The sequence below is a fragment of the Schistocerca americana genome, chromosome 1, assembly GCF_021461395.2.
Source record: "Schistocerca americana isolate TAMUIC-IGC-003095 chromosome 1, iqSchAmer2.1, whole genome shotgun sequence".
NCBI classification, from domain to species: Eukaryota; Metazoa; Arthropoda; class Insecta; order Orthoptera; family Acrididae; genus Schistocerca; species Schistocerca americana.
Genome location: NC_060119.1, coordinates 119,027,193 through 119,045,603, shown reverse-complemented (window position 1 = coordinate 119,045,603; position 18,411 = coordinate 119,027,193). Strand labels below are relative to the sequence as shown.

At 38.9% G+C, this 18,411-nt stretch overlaps 1 protein-coding gene across 3 annotated transcripts in view; it reads right to left on the bottom strand.

The window, feature by feature from the left end:
• LOC124620577 (protein maph-9-like) overlaps positions 1 to 18,411 on the bottom strand; it is a 153,171-nt gene that overhangs the window by 54,918 nt on the left and 79,842 nt on the right. For all 3 annotated transcript variants that reach the window (XR_006980195.1, XM_047147080.1, XM_047147079.1), the window contains exon 5: positions 9,742 to 9,854. Coding sequence is in view for 2 of the 3 variants with exons in the window: in XM_047147080.1 (XP_047003036.1) it covers positions 9,742 to 9,854 (113 nt within the window). In the remaining variant the exon portion in view is untranslated. The remainder of the gene's footprint in view (positions 1 to 9,741; positions 9,855 to 18,411) is intronic.

Genomic DNA, 18,411 nt, shown 5'->3' with positions numbered 1-18,411 from the left:
GTGAAACACCGTTTTTAAGTTTTCGTGTGGTTCAGATCTAAAAAAAATGCAAAATTGAGGAAAATGCAGAATTGAGGAAAATGTTAAAACCCTCCCAAACTATGGGCAAAACCACAGGTAATTGGCATATATTATTAAAATTCACAATCCTCTCCAATACTTTGTATAAAATCTGTCTAAGTGAAGGAAATTAAATGTACAATACAATGTTTATACTGTCAAGTAGAAGAAGGTTGGTTGGTTGGTTGATTTGGGGGAGGAGACCAGACAGTGAGGTCATCGGTCTCATCAGATTCAGGACAGATGGGGAAGGAAGTTGGCCATGCCCTTTCAAAGGAACCATCCTGGCATTCGCCTGAAGTGATTTAGGGAAATCACAGAAAACCTAAATCAGGATGGACGGATGCGGGATTGAACCGTTGTCCTCCCGAATGCAAGGTCAGTGTGCTAACCACTGTGCCACCTCGCTCAGTAGAAGAAGGTGTAAGTAGATGAATGACATACACTAACTTCATGTAATGAAGGTTTATTCAGCACTTGCACATACAACAGCACGGAGCGAACTGCTCTGGCCAGAACACATACGGTATATATACAGCTACAGAACATTCCAGTACAATGAGTCTTGCCATTTGTGGATACTTCTAGAATGTACTAAAAGCAAATATAGAAATTAACATTTTTCGGTTCATGTGGGTTTGAACTCATGACCCTCCATGCAACAGTATAGTCTCATAACCATTACACTATGGTGACTGTGCTATTCAGCTTCTTCTGTGACATTGCTCTCTCCTTAAGAGAACAGCGTCTCGGTGTTATGTCCCCGTAGTCTGGGAATGAGTCATCTGTCCTGCATACTCTGACTCCCGATGACTGATGTTCACCCTGGCAGTGATCTTCTTAGAACTTCCATTGGCACTATGTTCTTCATCACCTTTCTGCTTGTTGCCTGTCGTTGGAGATTCAAATTTACCCTGGATTGCAGTATCCTTGTAGGGCTCCATTTGAAGGATGTGGACCGTATCTCTGATCATTCGTGGTCTTGTGTTCGGCTCGAAATCCTCAACTTCATAAGTAACATCAGACAACTGTCTGACAACTTATAAGGTCCAAAGTAGCGCCTGAGAGACCAACCTTCCGAACAGGAGTAAAGATCCAGACAAGGTCACCAGGCTGGTAGACAACAGTTCGGTGGCTTGTGTCATACCTTCGGCAATCGTTTTCTTGAGCCAGCAGCATGGGGAGTCGAGCTACCTGCCCAGCTTCCTCAGCTCTGTTAACACCTGGCTGACGTAGGCATCAGGATGTAACGGAAACATAGTGTCCATCGTCTACGTCGTCTCATGCCCGTGCACAAGGAAAAATGGCGTAAATTCTGTGGTGTCTTGTTTGGCAGTGTTTTTGGCAAATGTCACGAAAGGTAGCACCACATCTCAGTTGCTCTGCTCATCAATGACGGACACTGAAAGCATGTCGGCCGAGGTCTTATTAAGGTGTTCAGTAAGCCCATTAGTTTTCGGATGGTTGGCAGTCATCATGTTATGAGTAATGTTGCACCGATGGTTTATCTGTGTCACAAGATTTTACTGAAAAACTTTCCCTTGATCTGTAATTAACAACCTTGGGGTAACGTGTTTTAATACAATGTCTTCTACAATGAATTTGGCTACCTCAAATGCTTGTTTTTCTAGTGGCATAGTGTGTCAGATAATCAGTGCAGACAATAATCCATCTATTTCCACTAGCAGACATTGGAAATCGTCCGAGGAAGTCAATTCCAACACGCTGGAAATGTGTTTTGGCTCGATGAATTGGTATGAGTCGGCCAGGTGGTTTCTGAGGAACTGCCTTTCTCCTCTGGCACTCTCAACAGTGTGACGCATAGTCATGGACGCCCCTCAATAAACCTGCACAGAAAACTCTTGCAGATCCTATCGTATGTCTTAATAAATCCTAAATGTCCGGCCTCAGGTGTGTCATGGAATTTCTGTAGAACATCTAAGTGCATGTGTTTAGGAATCACTGGTAGCCACCTCTTTCCAAATGGATCAAAGTTTCTCTTGCAAAGTAATCCGTTAACTATCTTAAATTGTCCTTTCACATCCTCTGACCAATTTAAGGCAAGCATAATTTGAGATATCTTGGTGTCTTCCTTCTGCTCAACAGAGAGATCCTGGAGTGCAGCAGGACAGTCACTATCTTCATCAAAGTCTTGATGGTCTCGCACAAGTTTTCTTGAGAGACAGTCGGTGTCTTGGTATTTTCTTCCACTTTTGTACACTATGGTAATGTCATACTCTTGGAGAGTTGTCCTGTTGGGTCCTTAAGACCTGTCAACCAACAAAGTGAATGATGATTTGTAACAACTGTGAATGGCCTTCCATATAGATACTGTTGAAATTTGCACATGGTCCAGATGACAGCAAGACATTCTCTTTCTGTAGTTGAGTAGTTTCTCTTGGCTTTTGTAAGTGTCCTAGAAGCATAGGCTATAACCTTCTCTTTTCCATCCAAAATCTGCACCAGAACAGCACCGATCCCATATCCACTGGCATCTGTGTGTAGCTCTGTAGGTGCTCTCTCATCATACAGACCAAGAACGGGGTCAGTTGACAGAGCTTTTCGTAGCACATCAAAAGAATCTTGTTGAGCACCACCCCAGATAAATTTAGCATTGGCTTTTAACTACTCTTGGAGTGGCCTGGCTTTGATACAAACGTCTTCGATAAAACGACAGTAATAACAACATAATCTGAGGAAGCTTCTCACATCTCTAATACTTTTAGGAATAGGAAATTCTGTTATAGATCTCACCTTTTCTGGGTCTGGCTGCACACCTTCGTTTGACACAAGGTGTCCAAGTATTTTGATTTCTTTTGCTCCAAAGGGACACTTTCTTGGATTAAGTTTCAGTCCAGCTTGGTGGAGACACTTAAGAACGGCCCTCAGTCTTTTTACGTGTGCATCAAATGTCTCTGAGAACACTATAATGTCATCTAAATAACAAAGATATATTGTCCACTTCAAGTGACTTAGAAGATTATCCATCATCCATTCAAAATTTGCTGGTACATTACACGAAACAAATGGCATTACCTTAAACTCATACAGGCCCCAGGGGTATGAATGCAGCTTTCTCATGATCAGCCTCATCTACTTTGATTTGCCACAATCCCAAGTACATGTCCATGGTTGAGAAAAACTTAGCCCCCTTCAGACAATCTAGTGTATTGTCAATTCATAGAAGAGGGTAAACATCCTTTTTATTTATCTTATTCAGCTTCCTGAAATCAACACAAAAGCGCCAACTGCCATCCTTCTTCTTGACGAGAACCACTGGTGATGACCATGGGCTCTGTGAAGGCTGAACGACATCATTCTTAATCATTTTCTCTACCTCGTCGCAAATTATTTGACGTTCTGTTGCTGACACACGGTATGCTCTCTGGCTTATTGGTTGATGGTCTCCAGTGCTAATCTGGTGCTTCACCGTTGATTTGTCTAATTTGCTCTACATCTGTGGATTGAAGCATTCAGAGACCTCTTTAAGAATGGCAAGTAGCTTCTTCTGTTGCTCCTTAGTGAGATTTGGTGATAGTTGAGCAAGAAGATCTTGTCTTACTCGGCATGGGAGGTTTCTATGACACTCAGCTGTTCTCCAATTAACGGCTCAGTGTCTGCTATCCACATGTGTCTTGGAAGGATCTGTGTCTCAGCGACAATTAACTATCCACAGTTCACAAAATCCATTCTTAAATGAGTCGACAGTGGCTGGGATGACCAAGTTATTCTTCAGTGCTTCTCTTACATTCCACTACAAGATCCATGGGTTGATGTTTGGAATGACACATGGCAGCTACCTTTCTAGTTCTGACTGCAGGAATGATCACTTCATCCAGCACACATACTCTCCACACACTCGGATGTGCATCTTCCTGTCCACAGTATCTCATCTCGCCTAGCATTATCTTCAAGCGACCAAAATCGATAATTGCCTGAGAAGCTTTCAAAAAGTCCCATCCAAAATTACATCATGACTACACTCTTGTAAAATGATGAATTCTAAGGGCTGTGTATGTCCACTTATACCCACATGAATGACACATTTTCTTGTAGGTTTTACATATTTCCCATTAGCCACCTTCAGCAGAGATGTGTTGTTGTCAATGAATATGGTTTTGTGCAACTGGACAGTATTTCTCCGAAATGACAGAATATGATGGTCCAGAGTCCACAAGAGCTTGGGCTGGTCAGCCATCCATGAGGATATCGACGTAGTTTCCTATCATTTTTGTAGTGATCAATGGCAGAGGATTTTTCTCTTCAGCGGCCTCACCTTCAAGGAAGGTCGCACCCTTTAGTTTTCCAGGTTGCAGCAGCTAGGTGATCGGCTGGAGCTTCTAAATGGCTGCTGTCTTCTGGCATGCACGTCATCAAATATCTGCCACCTTTCTCGACAATAGTGCACCACATGTCCTGGTTGTCTGCTGTGGAAACATACTGGTTGGTTATCCTGGGTCCTCCAGACGTCAGTCTTCCTTGGTACCCCAACAAGTTCCTCATGCAGCATTGTAGGAACATAACTTCACCTGGGTCTCAGACTTCTTCAGCATTTTAAAGGGAAATGAAGGATGAGAAATTGGTTTCAATGTCTGTTCCATTTCCTCCCTTATGACCTCTTGAAGTGTCTCAGTTTTTTGAAGTGTCTCAGTTTTTTGATCGCTGTGCAATCCAATTGCCTTCTGAACTTCCTCTCTCACTGTCTGACAAAGAACATGTGTGAAATCAGTTGCTTCCTCCATCACAGACATTGATAGGACATTTGGAAGCTGTTCAAACTTCTTGCATGTAATTCTTTTTTGATGCATTGTCTCGATATACTGGCACCATTTTATGAAGTCGTCTGCTGTCGAAACCTCCTTCATGAGTAGGGCTTGATACATGTCCTCAACAACACTCTTCATGAGATGTGCCACCTTATCTTCGTCCTTCATTCTAGGATCCACCATTTTACACAGCTCCAAGACATCTTGAATGTAGGGTGCTGTAGTTTCTCCTGGATGCTGTGCCTGGCACTTCAATTTATCTTCGGCCTTGCACTTCTGTCATTGTGTGTTGCTGAAATACTTGCACAGTTCCACCTGGAATACTTCCCAGCTTGTGAACTCCTCCTCCTTGCTCTCATATCATCACTTGGCAGTGCCCTCCAAGTAGAAAAATACATTAGCCAAAGACACAGTGTCATCCCATTTGTTAAATTTGTTTGTACGCTCATATACCTTCAGCCACATGTTTGGATCTTGGCCATCGTCACCAGAGAACCTGGCAGGATGTCTCATGTGGTGGCACATAGTTGCTGTCATCATAACATCCTCTTCTTCTTCTTCTGTCTCCGATAAATTGCAATCTGTTGAATAGGGCTCGAGCTCAGGTTTCTCGCCACGTAAACGGTGGCTCTGTCATTGATAATGTGCGGTATCACAAGTTCCAATACCCGGCGCCTCCACCAGAATAATGTCACATAGAAGAAGATGTAAGTAGGTGAATGATGAATGCTAACTTCACTTAACAAAGGTTTACTCAGCACTTGGACATACAAGAGCACGGAGTGAACTGTCTCCGGCCAGAACACATACAATATATAGACAGCTACAGAACATTCCAGTACAATGAGTCTTGCCATTTGTGGATAATTCTAGAATGTACTGGAAGCAAATATAGATATTAAAATTTTTCAGTTCAGGTGAGTTTTGAACTCATAACCTTCCATGCAACAGTTTAGTTTCGTAATCACTACGCTACGGCGAGTGTGTATTCAGCTTTTTCTGCGACAATGCAATAATTTGTCGAAATGAATTTTGTAAGAGCTTAAAAAATATCACAGACATGTAAAAGCAAGTAAAAACTCATCAAAAATTTGAAATTGGTGTCTGGGTACAGGGCAATTGAACTGTTTTCTGACATGCTACAACTACAAATTATACATTCAAAACACACATTTTTGAGAGATCAAAAAAGTCAAAATTGATTAACACATTGAATTAAACCAAAAACATCACAGCAGCTCAGTGATTAAACCATCAGCATTAGTGCGGACATCTGCTTATAGACATACTTTGTCACCACTGCTGTTATTGTTTAATGCTTTTCTTATGCACTGCACTTCGTACACTCACAACTGTTAAAGTGTTATTTTAGATTTGATGAGAGAGACAGATATGTGAAAAAATGAGTGACTGGATAGAAGCTTTAGAGCCCCTTAACAATTTCATGTATGATCAGAATTTTCTCGCATTCTCGGCAAGATCTTTTACTAAGGTACGATGGTGGTAGTTGTTGCATGCTTCGTGCATTGATCTTTTTACAGACACACAAATCTCTATTAATTTTAGCCTCTTGTCACATGCATGTTCTCCTCTGAATCAAGAGTGCAACAGCCATTCTTTCCTCAGCATTTTTCTGAATTTCATTATTAACCCACAGTGAGCGTTTTCCATACTTAATCCACTTACTCAGCACATATTTCTCCAGAGAACAATTTACAATCCATTTAAACTTTGCCAATAATTTGTCTCTGTCCGTCAATGATGTCAATTCATTGTCTAAATGGGATGCTAACAACTGCTCATCTGCTCTTTCTAGCAAAAATACTCTCATAAACTTCTTGATTGATTTACTGACTTTAGTAACAATAGTTTCTACAATGGGGACTAGTTTCTGTCTCAATACTGATGCTGTCAATAAGGTCAGGCCTGTTTGTAGCTACAAGGTCTAAAATATTTCCATTATCTGTGGGCTGCTGAACTAGCTGCTCAAGACAGTTTTCAGAAAATGTGCTCAAAAGTACTTTGCAAGACTGTCTGTTTGGGGCCCCTCAGTTAATGCACAGCTGTCCCAGTCTATACTCAGTAGTTTAAAGCCACCTTCAACTAATATTACATAATCTGGGTATTGCCATGCTACTGACTGTAGATTATCTTTGAGTGACTCTAAAACTGTGGAATCAGTGGCAGGTAAAAACATCCAACAATTAACCTGGTTTTACTTATGCCTATCATACACGGCCAGACAGTTTCACTGCACATTCATATTTGACCTCAATGGACACAATATTTTAATCAGCTGCAATGAACAATCCACCTCCTATTGTGTCTAATCTGTCTTTCTGATATACATTCCATGAATCACTAAATACCCCCAGTATCACTAAATACCCCCAGTCAGTACAAACTATTTATTGTCCATGTTTCACTTCCATACATGGCTACACTCCATGCAAATACTTTCAGATACGACTTCCTGACACTTAAATCTATACTCGATGTTAACAAATTTCTCTTCTTCAGAAACACTTTCCTCTACCAATTAGCCTAAAAAAAGTGCACTCCACGAGTACTCTGCTATGCTCTGCTACCGTAGTAGCTGCATTCTGGCTGGAGCGGCCAGAGATAGTGATCATGTATCTTACAGTGAGTAGCAGTCTATACTTTTCATAATAATATTGATTCTTCCAAGAAAGCCATAAGAATTTAAAGTAGTTGACTTCACTGACTCTCTGATCATCTTGGGACAGTAAAATTTTGCTTTTACAAGAGTTCTATGTCACAAACTGTAATCGCTGTGTTTTGTTGCAACTAGTCTGTTCTCTAAAGGGCAGATGCTTTTGACATCAACTATCTCATTAGGTATGTCATTTATAATATGTTCTACATCTTTCACCCTAATACTTGTGTCATCTATATGGAGAAAATTTACTGAGTCATCTGCCATGTTTAACAGCAGATAACTGATAGAATCTAAATAAGCAATGAACACACAACAGAACCTAGTGAGATCACCCACTTTATATGGCCACAGTCAGATTCAAACACTTCCTCCCCATTTCTTGACACTAAAGCACAACCTTCTGCTTCCTACATTCTAGATATGAAGTGAACCATTGTTGAGATTTTTCCATAATCCTACAATGTTCCAACTCATGAATTCTATAGAACCACATTTCAAAAGCTTCTGTTCTCTTTTTGTCTGAACTGATTATTATTCAAGTTTCACTTCTGTACAGTACTATACTCCACACAAATACCTTCAGAAACACTTCCTAACATTTAAACTTATATGTTAGCAAGTCTCCCTTTTTTCTGAAATGCTTCTCTTGCTATTGCCAGTATGCATTTGATATCCTCTCCTGTGGCCATAAATTATTTTACCACCCAAAATAACAGAACTAATTTACTGCTTTAAGTGTCTCATTGCCTACTCTAACACCCTTAGCATTGCCTGATTTAACTTATCTACATTCAATTTCTCTTATTTTACTTTTGTTGATTATTATCTTACAACACCTTTTCAAGACATTATAAATTCCATTAAACTACTCTTCAAAGTCCTTTCACTTTGTCATCATCAAAAACTCAATTTGAACTTTCTCTTTCCAAATTTCTACTGGTTCCATTCATAGCTCGCACAATGTACAGATTTAATAAAATTGTGGATAGGCTACACTAACTATTTCACCCCCTCCACAACTACTGTTTCCCTTTCATGTCTTTTGACTCCTATGATAGCAGACTGCTTTCAGCATATGTTGTAGATAATCTTTCACTCCCCGTATTTTATCCCTGCTACCTTCGGATTAGCCAGGATGATATGGCAATCATTAATGTTGAAAGCTTTCTCTAAAGTTACAAATGAAAAAATGTAGGACTGCTGGTGTTCAATCTCTCTCCTACAATAGGATGTAGGTTCAGTATTTCTCTGTGTGTACTTATGTTTCTCTGGAAACCAAGAAAATCTTCCTAAAGGTCAGTTTCTATCAGGTTCCCCATTCCTCTGAAAAAGCTCACAGCAGTATTTTGGAACCATGAATTATTAAAGTGGTGGTTCAGTAATATTCACATCTGTCATCTTTGGAACTGGAATTATTACAGTTTTCTTGAAGTAGAAGGGTATTTCACCTGGTTGTTAGGTAGAACAGTCTTGTCATGGCTGGCTCTCCAAAGTACGTCAATAATTTTGAGGAGGAGATGTCATCTACTGTTTTGACTCAGCTCTTACACGCTATGTCACATTAGTCACAAAGTACTACACCTCCCATCTCATCTTTGCCTACTCCCTCTTCACTTTCTGTAATATTGTCTTTAAGTTCATTTCTCAAGTATAGATCTTCTGTATTTTCCATCCCCTTATTAGCTTTCACATCTTTACTTGCTAACATCTGCTCTTAATATTCATACAGGTGCTCCTCTGTTCTCAAAAAGTCTCTTTAATTTTCTTTAGGTGATATATATATTTCCCATAGTGATACATGCTTGTACAGTCTTACATTTCATCTCTACCCATTTTTGCTTTGACATTTTGCACTTTCTGACAGCTTCATTTCTCATGTGTCTATATTCTGTTTTGTCTGCTTAATTTGCTTCCTTTAAACATTTACTACTTTTTCCAAATAAAATTAATGTGTGTTAGTGAAGGATTTCAACAGGGTATTGTCTTTTTTCCTATTTGAGCCTCTGCTGCCTTCACTATTTCATCTCTAAAATCTAATATCATCTATAAAAGCTAATATGACCTGTAAAAATATTTTATTAGTTCAAAACATTCTCTCAGATCCAAAATTTCCAAAGGAAACCATTCACTAAAGAAACATATGTTATATTAGAAATTTGCTGAGGCAACTGGTATACATTAAAATGTAAATGTGAATTTTAGCTTACTGACTGGAACATCAGTGTGATTACGTACCCAATCTGAGTGTCATCATGTTTCTTACTCTTCAGTTCATGAACCTTCTCTCTCTTTCGACTGCACCATCGCTGGAACTCCAGTTGTGCTTTTTGGCGGACATTTTCAGATTTCTATAAAATATTCATCATATGATTAACATTATGAGATGGGGATCAGGGTGGAATCTAAACAAGTGTTACAAAAACAAAATAAAACACATACTCAAGGTCATCTCTGTTCCCCTTCATAATCTCCTATTTTATGATCTCTTGACCACTGATATAACTAGCAATATGGTTTGAGAAGAATGAGAATGAATCATGAAAGGAGAGGAAAGAGAAATGACACAAGGTGAAATGAGAGACACAAATGGAAGCATAGATAGGAAGAGCTAGGAAGAAGAGGTAAGTCTGTAAACAAGAGAGGGAAAAATACACATAAACAAAAGCTGATAGAAACATTATCTTTCAAACCCAGAGATTTCTTGCTACAGAAAATTTTAAAAAAAGTTTAAGAACATGGGATTATGCCAGTATTAGGCAACTGAGGTCCTTGTTGTGGTAAGGAAACCTGAATACATGAGAGGAAAATCAACAACAAACTGCAAGAAACTGATGAAATTTCACTGTTGTCTTGCCCAGTCATGTTGGTTGGTTGGTTGTTTTGGGGAAGGAGACCAGACAGCGAGGTTATCAGTCTCATCGGACTAGGGAAGGACGGGGAAGGAAGTCGGCCATGCCCTTTGAAAGGAATCATCCCGGCATTTTCCTGGAGCGATTTAGGGAAATCACGGAAAACCTAAATCAGGATGGCCGGACGCGGGATTGAACCGTCCTCCCGAATGCGAGTCCAGTGTCTAACCACTGCGCCACCTCGCTCGGTTCCAGTCATGTCACCTTGGTTGAACCTCCTGCTCTAATTTCATTGATTCCATTTTCCACAAACATTTCCTCTCTTTTTGACATGAAATCTAATCTTCCTTTTAGTTTATTTTAGTCTGTATTGTAGTTTTATAAATTACAATTCAGCTTAAACTGAATTGCATTATTAACAACAAATACTCTTATGGAGTAAATGCATTGGGCACTCTGTTGCTATTTATTGTCTGCTTCCACTGACTGAATATTTTCGCAATGTTGCTCCGGAAGTACAAAACATGACAGACTCATTGGTTTATGCACATATTTTTATCCAGATGGACCCCTCATGAAATTTACATATAGTGTTTTATTTAGATAATGACTATTAAGATCTATTTCTAGGTCCATAAGTCATTTTTCTTTGTCTGAAATTGTTTAATATTGGTCTTTGTGTGGTTCAAGTTTAAACCGTTTGCTGTGAAACTGCTGTAGGCCTGTTCAGTTATCTTTAATGCTGTACCTGGTGTGACACTTGATTAGTTTGCTAATATATGTGGTTGTAAAATTATCTCCTTAGGGGTATATTTGTGAAACTAATGCATGATGGTGATGAAACTGTATTTGATGGAGTAAATATAGTACTCCAGTATCTGGCTGTTTATTAGCAGTTCCCACTATTTGGTCAGGAAGTAATCGTTGAAGTTGGTGACTAAAAATGTCAGTGTGTCAGCGTCTCTGCTACGACTATTATTTGACAACTCAATTATATTAACATCACTGTTTTTGTTTGTTTCTTGTTTAACAATGCTCTGGATTGTTTTTGCCTTATGCTTGGAGTGTTAAACTTTTTTGTGCACATACTTTACTTTTCAAACAATCGAAGATCCAGGCTGGGATACTGACAATAGTGTGAAAAGGATAGACTGCTACTCATCATATAGTGGAAATGTTGAGTCACAGACAATGTTGAGTAACAAACAGGCACAACAAAATGACTACTAAACAAGTAAGCTTTCAGCTGAAAAGCCTTCTTCATGCAAATTCACACAAATGCAATTCACACACACATGACCGTTGTCTCTGGCTGACGTGACCAGACTGCGAGAAACTGTGCATGGTGTCAGAAGCATTCTGGGTGGTAGGGGTAAGCAGGAGGCTGGGGTGTGGATTGGGGGTGGGGGTGGGGGGTGAGGGAGGGACAGTAGCGTAGAAGTGGGAATGGTAAAGTGCTGCTTGTGGGAGCATAAAGGGGTGAGTTGGAGAGATGGCAGGACAGCTAGGTGCAGCTTGGAGGTTAGATGGTGGGGAAGGGGGAGGGGAGGGGATGGAGAAGTGAAAAAGGAGAGAAGCATAAAGAATGTGGGTGCATTGGTGGAATAAAAGGCTGTATAGTGCTGGAGTGGGAACAGGAAAGGAGATAGGTGGGTGAAGGACAATGAATAATGAAGGTTGAGCCCAAGAAAATTACGGGAATGTAGGATATATTGCCGGGAGAGCTCCCGCCTACACAATTCAGAAAAGCTGGTGTTGGTAGGAAGGCCCAGATTGCACAGGATGTGAATCAGTCATTAAAATGAAGAATGTTGTGTTGGGCTGCATGTTCAGAAACTGTGTGGGCCAGCTGTTTATTGGCCACAGATTTTCGGTGGCTATTCACGCGGACAGATAACTTATTGGTTGTCATTCCTACACAGAACACAGCACAGTGGTTGCAGCTTAGCTTGTATATCACATGACTGGTGTCACAGGTAGCCCTGCCTTTGATGCGATAGGTGATGCTTGTGACTGGACTGGAGTAGTTGGTGGTGGCAGGATGTGTAGGACAGGTCTTGCATCTAGTTGTACTACAGGGATTGCTTACCAGTTCCACTATATGGTGGGTAGCAATCTATCCTTTTCAAACTACTGTACTTTTCTTGATACTAGACTGAAGGATTGTAACAGATTCAACTGTGGGTTCTGGGTGAAACATTGTACATTGTATTAACTAAACAAAAAGCTTTTTAGCCTTGTTTCACAAATTGTATTATTGTTGTATGATGTAGGTTTCAGGTTATAAGCCCATTTTCTAGTATATAACTGATTCAAAAGATGAAACCAAGCAAAGGTAGACATGTGATATGATTCTTCAGTTTCTCCTGGTGTATTTGTTGAGTGAACAGTGCTATAATGTAATGTCAGTCCACAGTATCCAATGAACACAATGTTTTGGTGATCAGACATGTTGCCATTGCCAAGTGCATTGATGAACTCTCAGTTCATAGCACGCTGGATGATGATGACATGTTTGATGGCCAAAATATTGTGCTCGTTGGACACCATGGAGAGGCAGTACACACATGGACTGTTCAGTCATGTAAACTTCTTAATCTACTGAATCTTGACTTGAACTGTGGAAGTTATTACTGTGGACAAATTTGACACAATTACATTTGTATTCTCCAACATCCATTAGGAAACATTGACAATAAGTATAAATAACAAACACTGGACTAGATCTAAGTGTACAGGAATTTGTGCCATTATCTAAACGTGAAAGAAGGCATCCAAGTTCTTCTCCTCCATAGAGATCATAACATTGTCTAAAAGCGGTGAAAAATTGAATAAAGTCTGCTCAATCGATAGCAGAAGTTGGATACACAGTCTGCTTTTTTTAAATTTCTAGTATTTCTAATTGAGTGAGCTTTGCACCCTTTCCCTCTGTACGTAGGGTACCTACACCTATTAGTTGTTGTTTTGGTTTAAATAGTGTTTGGTGAAGGATGATTCTGGCTTCTTTAATCTCCAGCTTCTGTGGAGTTCTTTGAGCTTAGTACACACTGACTTTTCAGAATGTCCAATGTAGCAATACTGACACACTTGGCAGAAACCCACTTTTCATACTGGCCAGTTGAGTATTTTCCAACTGAAGCAACATCTATCTGGTACTTGCAGGAAATAGAAAGATGCAGATAAACACTTTGACTTTAACATTGCTTATTCTATTAGTCTCTTTTGATGTACAAAGCTTGTTCTCAAGCATTCCTTTGAAAGACTGTATAGATACTATGCCAGAATCATTGTATTTACACATCATTAATCAGGAGAACAATTGAGCATAGTTTGTACAATAGAATGCTGCTTAAATCAAAACTGTTTCTGTTTTCAAGGGAGCTACTATAAGCACGTAGATGATCTGACAATGGACTCACCCTTATTTGTCTTGCTAGCATAAATGTTCATGGACAAGTGGGAGACTGATTTTCTTGAGAGTGAACCACATGGTGAAATGTGTATCGGTACAGATATGTTAATGTTATTCTGTGTATGTGGAAAAGTTGCTCCAGACAGATCCAGAAGTTCTTGGGAAATATGAACCAGAGGTATACTAACCTGAAGGTCAATATGGAGTTAGGAAGTTCCACCATTAATTTCCCATGCATGAACTTATGGATAGAAAATAGAAACCATAAATTTTATCAGAAAGTCTCCTTTACTGACACGATCATCACAACTTCCTCTCATTCTACCACATGATCCACTGCCTCCTTTTTATTCCCATGTCCCAAGAAGACTATGATGAGAAACTTAATACAATAAAAACAATTGCTACAAATGATGAATCTGAATTCACAATAATTGACAACATTCTCATTAAAAAAGCTGTAGAATGAAGCCAGATCCCTACTGTACCCAATGAACAATGCAGATAAACCAAAAAGGAAATGGTGTTGGTTACCTTTTATAGGTACAATTTCTATTAGCATAAACAACATATTAAAATCAAAGGGTTTCTCCATTTTTTCCTCTGTCCCACACACATTAGTTACATGTTATTTCAATTCAAAAAATAAGCAACTGGCCATGATGAAAATGGGCTTTATAAGATCTATATCTACATCTATAATCAGGAAACAACTGTGAAGTGTACGGCAGAGGGTACATTACACTATTCCAATTATTAGGGTTTTTCCATGTTACATTCACATAAGGAGAGTGGAAAGAATGGTTGTTTAAAGGCCTCCATATGTGCTGTAATTAATATAATCTTGTCCTCATTATCCCTATGGAACTGATGTACAGGGGGTTGTAGTACATTCCTACAGTCATCATTTAAAGCTAGATCTTGAAACTCTGTAAGTAGGCTTCCTCAGAATAGTTTACATCTATCTCCAAGAGTATGCAAGTCCTGTTTCTTCAGCATCTCTGTAACACTCTCCCATGGATCAAACAATCCTATGACCACTCATGCTGAACTTCTCTGTATGTGCTGAATACCCTCTGTTAGTCTTATTTGGTAAAAGTCCCACACACTTGAGCAATATTCTAGGATGTGTCACACATTATCTGGTAAGAATGTCAGCCTTGCTATACTGAACAGACTGAAGATGACAATCTGTACTTGGCTCAAAGAACACCACAGAAGCTGGAGATTAAAGAAGCCATATTCATTTTTTGCTGAAACTGCTTACGCAAAACTGACAACTACATGATAGAACAGTGTGAGCTTCCGGAGATGGCAGTCAAGTGTGCATGAGGTGTGCTTGCATGTGTGAATGAATGTATGTATGTTTCTTTTTCTGACAAAGCTGGGGCTGAAAGCTAATGTGCAACTGATGTTTGGTTGTGCCTGTCTGCAAATAAATGTGTCATCTTTACGGTAAGTAGTGCTTTATCTTTTTCTTGCATTATAGATGTAAAAGTCCTGCACATAGACAGAAAGGGTGCAAAGCTCACTCAATTAAAAATATTAGAAATTAGAAAAACAGATGTGTTTATCTACACATTTGCTGTTGAAGGAACAGACTCAATTCAATTTTTCGTCCCTTTTAGACAATGTTAAAATCTCTACATATGAGAAGAACCAGGATGCTTTCTTTCAATTCCTTTGCACATAGCTTTACTCCAGTGATTTTTTATTGAGAGTTATTGTAAATCCTGTCCTAATGAATGTTGTAGAATGCATATGTAACTGTGTCAAAACTGCCAACAAAAACCTTTATAGTTTAAGTAAAAAACTGATAGATTAACAAGTTGACATGTTTATCTTTGCTTGGTTTTCACCTTTGGGGCCAGTTGTGTACTAGAAAATGTGATGATAACTCAAGACTTAGATAATGCAATAATAATAAAGTTTGTGAAACAAATCTAAAAAGTGTTTTGTTTAGTTAAGACTGAAAAACTTTACCTTATTGTAATGGAGTTTGGTTCTTGGTTACAACTTATTCTCTGAAGTGGGTAGAGGTTTCCCTCCATGGCACAAGATACTTTAATCCCTCATATTATCCATCCTTTGCCCCTGCTTCTGTTTGACTGTACCCCTTCTGTAGAACAACAAAGGACTTAATGTAGTGAAGAAACATCTTGGAAGGAAGAGTTAAATCTTTCACTGACAATTTCTGTGTGATGTCTCATATCAGTACCACCCTACCAGCATCTTTGAGTTGGCAACAGAATTGCAAGTTTCTGTCAAATGCCAACAGTGGTCATGTGGGACCAGCAGACCCAGCAAATCACACCCGCTGTGCCACACCTCCATTAGTTCTGGGCTACGAGCACCCTCTGCCACTGCAATACAGGATGGCTGGTGGGAACCACTCAGCCCACTTGCACCTGGAGATTCTTCACTGCAACACCATTGTTCATCCTAGTTGATAGTGTGATAGTTGGACTCTGTTTCTTGCAACATTATTTGTACTGAGTCCTTGTATGCTTGAAGACATACAAGTTAAGCAAATCTTCTGTTTGCTGTGTTACCTTGTTCGCTAATCATTTCTGCTCCTGTCCAGCTTTCCTGTCATGACAGTTGCCACACCATTCTGTAGCCCACCTCTCCTTATCATTGAGTAAGAAGTTCCACACAACGGTCTGTTTTGTAAATCCCTTCCTAGTGTTTCTTCCACAGTTTTTTTTAAACACTGTGATCAAGCCATTGGTTATGTTTCCGTTACGCATTTGTTTTTCTGTGACGATATGAACCTGACTGTTAAGCTTGTTTTACTGTTAACATTTGACCATTATACTATCATTGTCTAAATTACTGTGGTTTTTCAGTTTAAGAACAAATTGTCAGTGGCTCTCACACCTCAAAAGTCACTCCTCATTGGGAATGTCACAGTAGGAAATATTCAAAACCTGGAAATCAACTACAGTGTTCTTGATCAGAACTATCAGATCAGTGTGAAAGCCTCCACTATGAAGAGTCTCCAGATTAACCTGTACATCATTATTAATCACCCCCTAACTTTTTTTTTTAGGAAACTTAAGATACTTCCTGCTGGTTATCAACTGCCGTAGCACAGTGGTCAAAGGTCTTTTAAACACAATGGTCATTAACTTTTAAGACCTAGGTCTTAATAATGGTTTTTGTATATGTAGTCACTTCCTATTTTCTTTTACTAGCTCTACAATAGTATTTTATTAGATTATATACAGCTAGATCTATCTCTTCCATTAATACACAACAGTTTTTTTGTTTATTTTCAATAGAATGAAGATCCTTTTTTCTTGTTGTTCTACATCAGCTTAACTGTTCAGAATAGAACAAAATAGAATATTTATTATACTTTAAACATGTTTACATGCAATTGGTCTCATCATGTAAAGTTTATATACATACATAGTTACAACAGAGCTCTGTGCCTAACTAATTCATAATTATGTTATAAGAAGGCATTTATTTATTAATTCAGTAATGCACATTATATACAATCTGACCTTTGTTTGTAAATCTAGTACAATAGGCCTCTGCTGTAATGAATCAACATGTCACATAAATAACCTTATAACAAATTAACATTTAAACAATGTAAATGCTAGTATGGAATAACAGCAATATGAAATGAATAGGCTGCTTCTCACCACGTAGAGGAGGCATTGCAGCTGCGACTTTTTATATTTACATTTTTATAATTTTTTATAGGTACTGGGGAATCAAAATTCCAAGACAACTATTATGTGTAGCTTGTCCACTGTGTGTTAATTTCTAGTGTTATGGTAGTGTGTTAGCATCCTAAGGTTTAAGTAATCAAGGCTTCCATTAGCATATACCAGGCAACGTGATAAGGACAGTCATATTATTCATCCCCTTGAAATGTGTCTACATGATTCTCATGGTATTAATCCCACAACACATTGGATAGCCTTTTTTTCCATTTAAATGCAGTCTTTGATCTTGGTGAGTTTCCCCATAGCAGAATTCCACATGTTGAATGTGAAGTGAAGAAAGCAAAGTAAGCATACAGTAAGAGAGTTTCACTAAAATGGACTTTCAGTTTATTCAACAGATAAGTCACACTTGACAGTTTGGTGCAAAATTTATCTGTTTGTATATTCCAGCTAAGACTTTGGTCAATATGGAAGCCAAGAAGTTTCATTGGTTTAGTTTCCTAATTGGGTGCATTTGAATTTTGTGCACTGGCCTGAAACAAGAAGGTATACATATCTATTACCATCATTACATTCTATTGTATTCTGAGCAATTAATGTGAAGTCATCTGCATACAGTATTGTCTCAAATGGTATTTGAAGGGTATGTCATTTATGTATATAATAAACAGAATGTGTCCAAGAATGAAAGAATATGATTTTTTGTTGTTTTCACACACTAATACTTTCTTATTAGTTAGGTATGAATGCAGCAGGAGGAGAGCGTTCTTCCCTCTTCTGTTGTACTGTAGCTTTCTCATTAGGATGTTATGGGACACTTCATCAGAGGCTTTCCTTAAATCTAGCAGTGTCACATAGGTTACAGACTTACTCTCAACACAGTCATATACTTTTGTTATAATGCTGTCAACTGCCTTCACCACCAACAGGATAGATTTAAAACCGTACTATGCACAACAGA